At 58.8% G+C, this 12132-nt stretch overlaps 1 protein-coding gene across 2 annotated transcripts; it reads right to left on the bottom strand.

The window, feature by feature from the left end:
• Nucleotides 1-2869: 2869 nt before the first annotated feature.
• On the bottom strand, nt 2870-10029 carry BBC3 (BCL2 binding component 3). 2 transcript variants are annotated; one of them, XM_089902662.1, is made up of 3 exons: nt 7851-8139; nt 6259-6449; nt 3764-3994 (listed from the first exon to the last, which is right to left on the bottom strand). In XM_089902662.1, exons 1-3 carry the CDS (start codon nt 8122-8124, stop codon nt 3878-3880), a joined length of 582 nt encoding a protein of 193 aa, XP_089758788.1. In that variant the 5' UTR covers nt 8125-8139; the 3' UTR covers nt 3764-3877. The 2 variants fall into 2 exon arrangements, with proteins under 2 accessions (XP_089758787.1, XP_089758788.1); XM_089902661.1 differs by lacking the exon at nt 6259-6449 and having other exon boundaries at nt 2870-3994; nt 7851-10029.
• Nucleotides 10030-12132: the final 2103 nt, after the last annotated feature.

Genomic DNA, 12132 nt, shown 5'->3' with positions numbered 1-12132 from the left:
CAGGTGTTTCCCTTCCCTCTGAACAACTGATCCCTCCTTTGTTTTTCTGGGAGCCCTTTGGACTTGGCTAACAAAATGTGGCCTTCTATTGGCCTTGATTATCCCTGGGTCTCTGCTTCTTTCCCTCCAACCTGGATGATAGGGTGGAATTCCCCACTTTCAGTCCTTAAAAATGGTAGGTTTGGTTCTATTAAAAAGAAAATACAGGGCTTCCCTTGTGGCACAGTGGTTAAGAATCTGCCTGCCAATGCAGGGGACACGGGCTCGAGCCCTGGTCTGGGAAGATCCCACATGCACAGAGCAGCCAAAAATAAATGCATAAATAAATAAAGCAAAAGTTAATACATGTCTTGTGGAAGTTAAGGTGTGCAGATGTGATCCATATGACAACTACTGCATGAAATCCATCATTTCATGGAGGAGTAGAGGGTCAGCAGGGACGTGCAGTGGCAGAGCTTCTGTATTGTAAGTGATGTGGTACAATAGACACATAGCAGATAGGTTAAGGATGAGTTTGTAATCCCTAGAGCAGTCCTGAAAAAATGCTGAAATACCAAAAGATACATTTAAAAGAATTCTTAAAAAGTATTCAAATAATCCAAGAGAAGGCAGGAGAGAGGAAGTAGAAACAAAAATCTGACGAAGGGGGCTTCCCTGGTGGCGCAGTGGTTGGGAATCCGCCTGCCGATGCAGGGGACACGGGTTCGTGCCCCGGTCCGGGAAGATCCCACATGCTGCAGAGCGGCTGGGCCCGTGAGCCATGGCCGCTGAGCCTGTGCATCCGGAGCCTGTGCTCTGCAACGGGAGAGGCCACAACAGTGAGAAGCTCACGTACCGCAAAAAAAAAAAAAAATCTGACGAAGGGCTTCCCTGGTGGCGCAGTGGTTGAGAGTCCGCCTGCCGATGCAGGGGACACGGGTTCGTGCCCCGGTCCGGGAGGATCCCACATGCCGCGGAGCAGCTGGGCCCCTGAGCCATGGCCACTGAGGCTGCGCGTCCGGAGCCTGTGCTCCACAACAGGAGAGGCCACGACAGTGAGAGGCCTGCGTACCGCAAAAAAAAAAAATTCTGACGAAGAGAAAACAATAAAATCGAGACCTAATCCAACCAGAGCAATGGTTCAGCGACAGGAATTCCCTGGCGGTTCAGTAGTTAGGACTCGGGGCTTCCACTGCAGCGGGCCTGGGTTTAATCCCTGATCCGGGAATCAGGATCCCACAGACTGTGTGGCACGGCCAAAAGAAAAAAAAAATTAGTTCAGCAAACTATTCCTGGACAGGGGAGGCCGTTGGTCGAAAGAGGAGGACGCATTCTCTGCCAGGGGAGCAGTGAGGACCAAGTAGAGCTTCCCTGCCAGATGGTTGGGTGGGCACACCACCTCCCACCTCACCTCAGGGCCTTGGGCCCCATGCACCAGTATGTAAGCATGACGAAAATATGTAATAATATCACAGGGTATACACCCAGTACCCACCAATCATTTTGCTACTTGCTCGCCATTATTTGTTGTTTATTCATAGAGATAAAGTTCTAGTTCATTCCAGTTCACTGCTGTCTATTGTTCTGTTGTACAACAGCAGACTTGATTTACCCTTCCAACTGCTGTTGGTACTTAGGTGGTGGCTTTGCACATTGCCAACTCTTGGACACCTGTGCACGTTCACTTCTAAGGGAGACGCCCGGGAAGGCACTTGCTGGCATAGGTATGTACATCCTCAAAGTTTTGCCAAATTCCTCTCCCTTCTAGAAGGGCCATTGCCTCTGAACTGCCCCTTTACCAGTGAGGACAGCCAGGAGAAGGGGCAGAGCTAGGTCTGAACCTGTGTCTGGGGCAGTCCTGTATGGAAGACAACACAGGGGAAGCATTTGGCTGGTTGCCCTGTTTTCTCGAAGATCATGGTAGAAGCTCCCCTTCTTGTTCGGTTTTTTAATTTTTTGGCCACGCTATGTGGCTTGTAGGATTTTAGTTCCCCCACCAGGGGTTGAACCTGGGCCCTTGACAGTGAAAGCACTAAGTCCTAACCCCTGGACCACCAGGGAATTCCCTCCCCTTCTTGTATTAATTCAACACAGGTTTTTAATGCTACGCCTTACGGTTAAGAGTATGCTAGGGTGGCTACATGGGTGAAGTTTCACCTTGATCCCAGATGTCGCCTCTGTGTCCCTGAGGGCAGGGACCAGGTCCATCTCATGACTGACAGTTCCCCAGGACTCCTCCCAGTGGGACTTCTGAGTAAGTTATAGGTCATTCATTTATTCCGTAAATATCGAGCCCCCCTGACATACTTTATCCAGTGGGGATAAAGTGAGGAGGAAACACCCAAAAAGGCCCTGTCCTCAGGGGCTTAGCTTTTAGTGGGAGCTGAGGAAAGGTGCATGAAGGTTGGTTGCACACAGTGGCACCGGGGCTGTCCTTTTTTTTTTTTTTTTTTAATTTTATTTATTTATTTTTGGCTGCATTGGGGCTTCGTTGCTGCACGTGGGCTTTCTCTAGTTGCGGCAAGTGGGGGCTACTCTTCGTTGCGGTGCGCGGGCTTCTCATTGCGGTGGCTTCTCTTGTTGCGGAGCACGGGCTCTAGGCGTGCGGGCTTCAGTAACTGTGGCATTCGGGCTCAGTAGTTGTGGTGCACGGGCTTAGTAGCTCCGCGGCATGTGGGATCTTCCTGGACCAGGGCTCGAACCCGCATCCCTTGCATTGGCAGGCGGATTCTTAACCCCTGCGCCACCAGGGAAGTCCCCCGGAGCCGTCCTTTAAACACAAGGACAGACACCTCAGGGTGATGTGTGCACTGCCCCCCACCTCCTCCGAGACAGGGCTCATAGATTCTGCGCACGCTCCTCTGCAGGGAAGGAGAGCAGGAAGAGTATCCACTGTTCCAATCTGATTTTATTGAAAAGGAAACATACAAAAATCATGTACAAAAAAAATTAACCAAACATGTACAGAAAATTCATTCCGGTATCTACAGCAGCGCATATACAGTATTTTACAGGCTGGGCCATCCCTCCCCGCTCCCAGACTCCTCCCTCTTCTGAGATTCCCCCCCTCCCTGACTCCCCGTTTCCCCCCAGCGCTTCGCCCTGGGGACTAAGGCTGGGGCGGTTTCCGCCAAAATATCCCACCCCCCAAATGAATGCCAGTGGTCACACGTGCTCTCTTCTAAACCTATGCAATGGGATTGATGGGGGGGGCGGGGGGTGGTCTCGGGCAGAGCACAGGATTCACAGTCTGGGCCCCTCCTGGCCACCCCCAGATGAAGGTGAGGCAGGCATGCCCACCACCCGCCGGCTGGCTCAGGGAAGATGGCTGGGCGCTGGGCTGGGGCGGCCGTCAGACGCACCCCACTCTCTGGCTCCAGGAGGCTAGTGGTCACGTTTGGCTCATTTGCTCTTCACGGGCCCCCTCCCCGGGAGGAGGGGGGGAAGCACCAGGGGCCTGAGGCCAGGCCCAAAGTGAAGGAACACTGGGAGAGAGAGAGAGAGAGAGACACCCCCCCCCCACCACCAGTGTCACCCCTGCAGCTGGAACGGGCAGCCAGCACCAGCAGCCTTTCCTGAGATGGTGATGGGCGGCAGAGGCGGGCGGCTCAGTCCCCACCGCCTCGGTCACCGCCGCCTTCAGACGCTGAGTCCGTCAGCCCTCTCTCCCCTGGCTCCTCAGCCAGGGACCCAGGAGTCCACATCTCCGTCAGTGCCCCGTAGGCTAGGCCGGGGCTGGGTCCGGAGTGGCTGACCTGGCCCGCCCCTGGGACAGGCAGGGCTGGTAGTCCAGTATGCTACATGGTGCAGAAAAAGTCCCCCGCACTGGCCAGGGCGTCAGGAGGTGGGAGGGTCCTGCCCCCCACGTCCCTGACGTCCACCGGGCGGGTGCAGGCACCTAATTGGGCTCCATCTCGGGGGCTCCGCGGCCCCTGGGTAAGGGCAGGAGTCCCATGATGAGATTGTACAGGACCCTCCAGGGGGAGGGGCGGTGTCGCTGCTGCTCCTCTTGTCTCTAGGGAAAGAGAGCGAATACCAAGTTAGAGTGGCCCTGAGATGGGCGCGCGTAGGTGGTCGGGTCGAAGGGCAGCGAGGAACAGGGCATGGTTCTAAGAGTGAGCTACGCCCTCAACCAACCCTCTGAGGTCGGTACTATTATTATTGTTCATCGGGTCCAGATACATTTCTCTGCCCACCTTGGGCCAAGGTCCTCTGGAACATGAGACTAGGACAGAAGGGATGCAGACAATGTCCTCAGCACAGGGCCTGCGCATGTTACCTGTGGTCTCCTAGTCCCTGGTCTCCAGATGAGAAAGTTACCCAACCAAAGTCACACGGGGCTGAGGGGTGGGGCTGGATTGCAGCCCATATGCCCTCCCATAAAAGGCTGGTGAGCCACACAGGAGGGGGCAGGGAGCCCACAGTCTCAGCAATTCTAGAACAATCTGTGGAAGAACTGGGAATGGTTCACCATCTGCGCTGAAGCTGCACGGAAGCATGTCGAGGTAAAGCTAACCCCCTGCCCTTTCCTCAGTGGCAGGATGAAGGCTGGGGGTAGCCTCTAGGACCATCTCAGTTGCACAGTGTTAGAAACGAAGGAAGCTAGATACAAGAAAAGGCCTCCCACCAATAAAAATTAACAATACTAAAAAACTTATGAATACCTATAGTACTCTCCACTCCCTGTACTGAATGCAGGGCTAAATCCGGTGCTAATTAGCAGGGCCCACCTAATCTCATCCCCACAAGGTGGGAAGGAGAAACCCATTTTACAGATGTGAACAAGAAGGTCAGATAGGGCTTCCCTGGTGGCGCAGTGGTTGAGAGTCCGCCTGCCAATGCAGGGGACACGGGTTCGTGCCCTGGTCTGGGAAGATCCCACATGCCGCGGAGCGGCTGGGCCCGTGAGCCATGGCCGCTGAGCCTGTGCTCCGCAACGGGAGAGACCACAACAGTGAGAGGCCCGTGTACCGCAAAAAAAAACACAAAAAAACCATCCTAATGATCCTAATGGGTGCCTGGGGGTGGGCTGCCTGGTACCAGCCTGCCTCCTTATCACTCCCCACTAAACTTTGCAGCCAGGAGAAGGTGGCCAAGGGGGCACATCAGATTGGCAGAAATTTAAAAGCCTGCCGCTGTTACACTGCTGTGGGGTGCCACCTGGCACAGTCACCTTGGTGAGCAGGCTATCATTTACTAAGGTTGAGGGCCGGCAGACCAGACAGGTATCTGCTCTGGAGACACATGCGTGCACCTGGAGATGTGTATTTTTTGGAAGAGCCAAAAAAAAAAGCCCAAATCAACCAACAAAAATAAATAAATAAATAAATTTTTGAGACGTTTCTCACCAATGAGAAAATGAACAAGGATACTACATGTCGATCCAATAAAATGCTACATGGCCATGAAAATGAATGAATTAAAGCTCCTTTGCCCATATGGATGAATCTCGAGCCTAACACTGAGAAGCAGTTTGGAGAGGAACACATACTATATCATGTATATTAAGTCTGAAACGCCCCACAATCCTAAGCATTGTTTGTGGCCTGGTAAATATGTAGTAGAAGAATCAACACCTGCAGAGGAATGGACAGGCCAATTTGAGAGGATTGAGAGGTTTCCTTTGGAAGGGGTGAGGGGAAGAGGGTCAGGGAGGGAAACAAGGAGCTTCATAACATCCGGTTTTTGTTTTTTCTTTGAATAAGCAAGCAGTGTGGGTGTAATGTTCAGGTTGGACAGATCTGGGTGGTGGGCGCCCTGGTGTTTGTTATTCTCTGCTCACTGCTGCAGGCTTCAAATATTTTGTTTTAATGAGAGGTCTGGCTGTGGGCCTTGGGGGCGGAGCCTCAAGCGGGGCGGGGCTTCCGGCGGGGCGGGCCTCCTCCGGGCCCGCCCCCGGCCCGCCCGGGAAGCGGGGTGGCGCGCCGCAGCCGCGCGGGCGGGCGCGGCCGCGCCGCTGCTGCTGACTCACCGGCTATAAATAGCCCGGGATATATGAGCCGCTCAGCCGAGCGCCGCCCTCAGTCCCCGCGGCCGCGGACCCTGGGCGCGCTGCAGGGCTCGGGGATAGCCGGCCCCGGCCCTCCCCCGGGCCGTGACAGCGGCGGCGCGGGCCTTAGCCCTACGGCGGCTCCGCGGACACGCCGCCCCTCCCACCTGCCTGTCCCCAGCGCGACCCCGCCGCGCAGGGCGGCAGCTGCCGCACATCTGGCTGGGCCGCCGCAGCCCCCTCCCCGGCGGGAAGTCCCACCTGCCGTCTACCCCTCCCCCAGCACTCACCCGCCGTTCGTACAGCGCGTTGAGATCGTCCGCCATCCGCCGCAGCTGGGCCCCGATCTCTCGGGCCCACTGCTCCTCCTCCCCCCGGACTCCCGGGGCCGCTTGGGTGGGGCCGCCCGCCAGGGCCCCCGGGGCGCTGGGCACTAGCGATTCCAGGTGCTGCTCCGCGGGCGAGAGTGAGGGCTGTGGACCTGGGAAAAGCCGGGGGCCGTGGTCACACCCACCACCCCTCTAAGGCCCTGAGGTGTCCCGGAGGGACCCGTTATCCAGGGCCTACTTCTCCCTTTTGTAGCCGCCTGATTTCTCTCCTGCACCCCACCTCACTTTAGAGATTCTGTTTTCCCCTTTAAGAGCCAGATTTCTCAGCTCCTACTCCCCAGGCAAAAAAGAAGTCCTGGGGAGGCCTTCCTGGGGTCACCTGTCTAGCCAGCCACCACCTCACTACCCGTGTTAGTTTGGAAGTGCTTCCTCTTATCCTACCTAAATACTTCCCTTCCAAAACGGTGCCAAATTTTGACTGCTCCACTCAACAGATGGGGAAACTGAGGCTCACCCTAAGAAGTGGCCCAAGGTCACACAGGGCTATGGTGACTGACTACACCCAGAGTCACAAGCCTCAGGTCTCCTGCCCTCTAGTGTCCAACCACAGTGAAGCCACACCCCCGGATGTGGCCGAGGCCTGGAAACCAGAAGGCCAGACTGTGGCTGCCTCTGAGCAGGGGCCTGGGGGCTGGGATGCGGGAGATGCCTTCCTGCCTCCTCCCCACACGCACATTCTGAGCTCCCCTGACGTCTCTTCCTCCCTTCTGTCACGCCAGGTCCTGGCACGAGGGATCCCTGAGACCTAAAATCAGGGCCTCAGTTTCCACACCTGTGACTCTGGTCTAGAAATCGGGTCTCCTCTTGCCTCTGCTGCCAAGGAACAGAGCGGGGGAAGTTTTCTCTCTCCTGATCTCTCTGGGGTCCGGGGATGGGGTGGGGAGGGAAACCGGGACAATCTTTCCATTGCCACCGAGTGTGCCGGCTGGGATGGGGCTAGCCGGGCACCACGGAGTTAACAGCCCATCAGGCAGGGGACCTTTAACCCTTCCCTCCCCAAGACTCGTCTCCCACCCTTTCCCCATACAATTGCCCCTCCCCCTCTCCTTCCTCCGGCCGGACTGCAGAGAGGGCGGGCCCTGGCCAAAGAGATGCAGATAAAAGGCAAAAGGCCACCCTCGACCCTCCCCAGTGTCCAGAAGTGACAGTCATCTCTGCCCACTCTCTCCAACTACAGTCCTCAGGGGGCTTCATGGGACCCAGACCGGGAGAAGGGGGCTTGGAAACAGCTGTTGCCCGAGGCCCGGAAAAGGCCGTGGGCTGCAACTCGGGGACTGCAGTCAGATTCCAGGAGGGACTTCCCATTCGGCTTCCCCCCACCCCCTGCCTCCCACTCAGTCTTCCTGCTTCTTGCAACACAAAGACTACACTGGCCACACCCTCCCCGTGGCCCGGTCGGCTCGCCACCTCCCCCCACTCGCTCCCACTTCTCCGGTTCCTCCGTGTCTCTCTTTCCCGGCTCCCAGCATCCCTGGTGCGGGGCGGGCACTCACCGTCGGGGCGCGGGCCTCGGGGCCGGCTGCGAGGACCCCCAGGCCAGCGGGGGGCCCCCAGGGCGGCTGTGACGGCGGGCGGGGCGGTGGGGGCGCAGAGGTAGGCGGCGGGCAGCAGGGCGGGGGCGGCGGGGGCGGCAGGCAGGCCGGGTTCGCAGAGGCCGCAGGATACGGCCGAGGGCACCAGGCGGCTGAGGGGGAAGGGACGCGGGCCGTCGCGGGCCAGGCCCTCTACGGGCTCGGGGGAGCTGCCCTCCTGGCGTGCTCGGGCCATGGCGCTCCCTGGGGCCTGCAGGACAGGGCAGAGGGGTGCGGTCAGCCAGGAAGTGCAGGGACCCATCCCACCCGGGGTACACAGGGCACCCCACTCCTGTACACATGGCAGGCCAGGCAGCCCAGGGCTGGTGCCCACAACACACGCAGGGCCCAGACGGAGGGGACCGTAGGTGCGTGTGATGGCCCCTCAAGACACATCCTTCCGGGCTGACCCGAGGCCTGGGCTGGCCGGAATAGCCTCCCGTGCTCATGGTGATGGGCACACATTAGGGACAAGGAGGCACAGAATGGCTGTCACAGCAAGGACAAGGGCTCACACAGGACCCAGACTTGTGGGTCTGTCAGGTGTGTGTGTGTGTATGAGGGCTGACAGCCCCGCAACACAAACTCACCCAACGTGGGACTCACACAGGGCCTGGGCTGGTGGGATTCACTTCCGGAACACAGTGATGGGCACACAGGGAGGGCAGCCAGGCACTGTGATGCCTCGCAACACACACGGGGACTCACACAGGACCCAAAGGGGTATGTGTGGAGGATACACAACACACACACAAAGGCTCACGCAGGACTGGCCAGCCAGATCCCCCAACTCATCTCCCATTTGCACAGAAACATTGAGATGTCCCAGGACACACACATACAAACATTGACCAAAACGTGGACACACACATACACACAGGCCACAAGAAGAACTATCCCCACAATGCATAGTGGCCGGCACAACCCATCCCCTCCACCCCATACACACACATATACAAACTGTCAGGATCTCACCCGCTGAGCCACTGTTAATAGGCCCACAGACACACACACACACACACACACACTATGCAACCCTCACAAGCACAGACAGACACACACACCAAATGGGCACTGCCACACTTCTCAAACACACATGCCCCTCCCGACAACACACATGCAACAGATAAGACCCACACACCTCAGTACTCACACACATATCAACACAAAACAGACCTCCATGGACACACACATGGACCGACACACCCGAAACACACCCACTTGTCACCAACTCTCAGACCCCAGGACACATGTAAAGCTGGCACACACAGACACATGTCATCAGACCCAGATGCGTCACCACATGCCGGCAACAACACAGAGACGCGACAGCAGAACAGCAGACATCAACCATCCCTCCTCCCCCAACCTCCAAACACCATCACCAACTGTCAGCCCCGGACACACACGCAAATGCACGCGTGCACGCGCACACACACGCACGCACGCGCACACACACACACTACAGCTAACTCTAATCCTACACTGCCCTGGCAGCGCGCACACCTAAAGCACCCACAGAAAACACTGGTCTCACGTGACTGACATAAACACTACACACACGCAGCCCACATGACACACATAAGCCAGCCAGCCGATCAGAGACAAGCCCCTCAGACCCAACACACACACACACACACACACGGGCTCAGACACAGCCTCATACAAGAGGCTGCCAGCAACATCCACTGACTGCTCTGCTCAGACCCCACAGAGCCCAGCTCCTCAATTCCCAGACGCCGATGCCAGACACACAAGGCAAACACAGACCAGACAACCCCCAGCACACACACACACAGACACACACACCACGCAGAACTCACACAGACACCTGGAGAGAAAACAGACATCGGCACTGGGCAGGCACACCATCACAAACGCTTAGCTGAGCCACATGCCCTGGAGATAGTCACAGACAGTCACAGACAGTACACACAGGCAAGACACACAAGCACACACAAACACAGCACATCGGGCAAGACACACATGTAAACACACAAACAGCTCACTCAAGCAACACACCAACACACTACAACCACACACTGTAACACAGGCAGGCAATACAGACCCATAGAATCACCCCCAAACAGCACACACAGACAACTCTCACAGAGGACACAACACAGGTACACCACACATAAACAGAGCACCCGCCTTCAGGCGCGGCGTACACAGACAGAACCCCACACAAACACGCATGGGGACGGCGCGCACACCACGACGGGCCACAGCCCCACCATTCCCCGGGACTGACACAAGCACTCCCTGCAGACCCCAGCACAAACTCGGAGCCAGACACACGCACACACCCAGGCGAGACACCTGCAGATCCACAACCCCGCACACGCGCGCTCCCACGGCGGGCCCAGACGCCCCCCTGCGCTGTCACAGCCCCCCCCAACCCCGCCGCCGCCACGTGCGCCCGCCCCGCCCGCCAGGCGAGCGCGGGGCCAATAACAGGCTGTTGCTGGGGCGCAGCCCCCGCCCGCAGGAGCCGCAGACTTCACGGCCCGCGAGCCGCCCCCTGTCGCCGCCCCCGGCGGGCGCGCGCGCCCGGGGTGTGGCCGCCCCTCCACGCCGTTCCCCCCCCACCCCCCGCCCCTCCTGGACTGCAGGGGCCGGGGCAGTCGGGGTCGACTCACTTCCCCGGAGCCGCACTTGCCGCCAGGGGGCGCTGCCGAGCCCGCACCCCATTGTTTGTAAACAAACCCGTCAGACCGCTGAGGCACCTGCGCTCTCGGACCCTCAGTGCCTCCCGCCCAGCGACACCAGCCTCATGGGGGGTGGGGAGGGCAGGGAGAGAGGGAGGCACGGTGTAGGGACTCAGCGCCCCCCCCACTGCTCTCCGAGTGCACTCCCGCCACCTCCTCCAGGGAGCCCACCCGGCCTGGCCAATCGCCGCTGGCTGGGACTTGGGGCGCGCACACTCACCCCGGGGGCATGAACACGCCGGAGGGGACGGTGATGGGGGGCGGGCGGCTTCCTTCAGGAGGGCGCGCCCGCCGAGCGCCGCTCGCTGCGGCTGCTGCTGTGGCTGCTGCTGCTGCTGCTGCTGCTCTAACTGCAGTGGCTGCCGCTGTTGCCGTTGCTGTTGCTGCCTCGGCTTCTCCTCGGGCCGCAGGCGCGTCCGCGTCCTGGCCGCCGCCGCTGCTGGTTTCGCTGCCGCCGCCGCCGCCACCAGGCACCCGCTCGCATGTGGCTCGCGCCGCGTCTCAGGCCGCCCGGCAGATCCCGGGCCCGCTCGGCGGCAGCCCCGCCCCGCCCCGCCCCGCCCCCGCCTGGCGGGTCCCACGCCCCGCCCCCGCGTGACGCCACTGCCCCGCCCGCCAGCCGCGGACAAGTCGGGACTTGCTGGCGCGCGCCGCGCCCCCAACCTCGGCGCGGGGGGTTTCCCTGCAGCCGGGGGCGGGGCAGGGCCTGGCCCGGGGCGCGGAGGCGCGCTGATCGGCCGCTCAGACAGCGGGACAGCCGGACCCACGGACACACACACCCAGAGACGTGTACGCAGACTGACCGTCTGGCGCTCCAGGGTACACAAAGTCACGTGCTGACAGGGCCTCGGGGACAAGCCGACTTGCAGACACACAAATGCACACCCTGGACAGAGGCGTGGACGCACAAACGCACACACTGACGGAGCACTCACACATCCAGACACAAATACATAATCTGACTTGCTAACAGGGTCACTGGGACGCACATACTACAATGTCAGGGACACACACAGTTGCACAAACACCCACAATGCTGAGCACACCTAGACCCACAAACCTATCAGGTTCACAAGCATGCCCACTGAGCAGGTACCCACAACACACACACAGTCTGAGAGCTTCTCAGGAAATAGAAACTTCCTGATAGGCTCAGCTGAACACACACACATACACACACAACACCTGTCACAGGGACACCTGGACACACAGCTTGATCTCGATGAAACTCCTACAGAGACACACACAAACACACCCACCCCAGCTCACAGCTGACACATTAAAATGGTCAGAAATTGACCGTCACAGACACAGATCAAGTCAGACATAAACTCCCCCCATCAACAGACAGTCACAAAGTCACACCTGTGACAGATTCCTGCTAACTGGCCCACTGATGGGACACTCCAGAAGCGTGCACATCTGACCACACTCGCCACGAGTCTGGTGGGGGAACCAGGGCTATGAGAAAGCCCCGGGCATCTGGCACGGGA

This window comes from Delphinapterus leucas, chromosome 20, assembly GCF_059928025.1.
Source record: "Delphinapterus leucas isolate spDelLeu-1000000601 "Yukka" chromosome 20, BTC_Dleu_Yukka2, whole genome shotgun sequence".
Classification (NCBI taxonomy): domain Eukaryota; kingdom Metazoa; phylum Chordata; class Mammalia; order Artiodactyla; family Monodontidae; genus Delphinapterus; species Delphinapterus leucas.
Note: the sequence above shows the minus strand (reverse complement) of the source record. Positions and strands in the feature narration are given on the sequence as shown.

What these genes read in the sequence shown, in the direction of transcription:
- BBC3 (XM_089902662.1), bottom strand. Translation starts at nt 8,124, where the DNA reads ATGGCCCGAGCACGCCAGGAGGGCAGCTCCCCCGAGCCCGTAGAGGGC. An exon ending in CCGAGGCCCGCGCCCCGACG is followed by an intron (nt 6,450 to 7,850) that starts GTGAGTGCCCGC and finishes GGCTTTTCCCAG; the next exon opens with GTCCACAGCCCTCACTCTCG. An exon ending in ACGCGCTGTACGAACGGCGG is followed by an intron (nt 3,995 to 6,258) that starts GTGAGTGCTGGG and finishes CTCTTTCCCTAG; the next exon opens with AGACAAGAGGAGCAGCAGCG.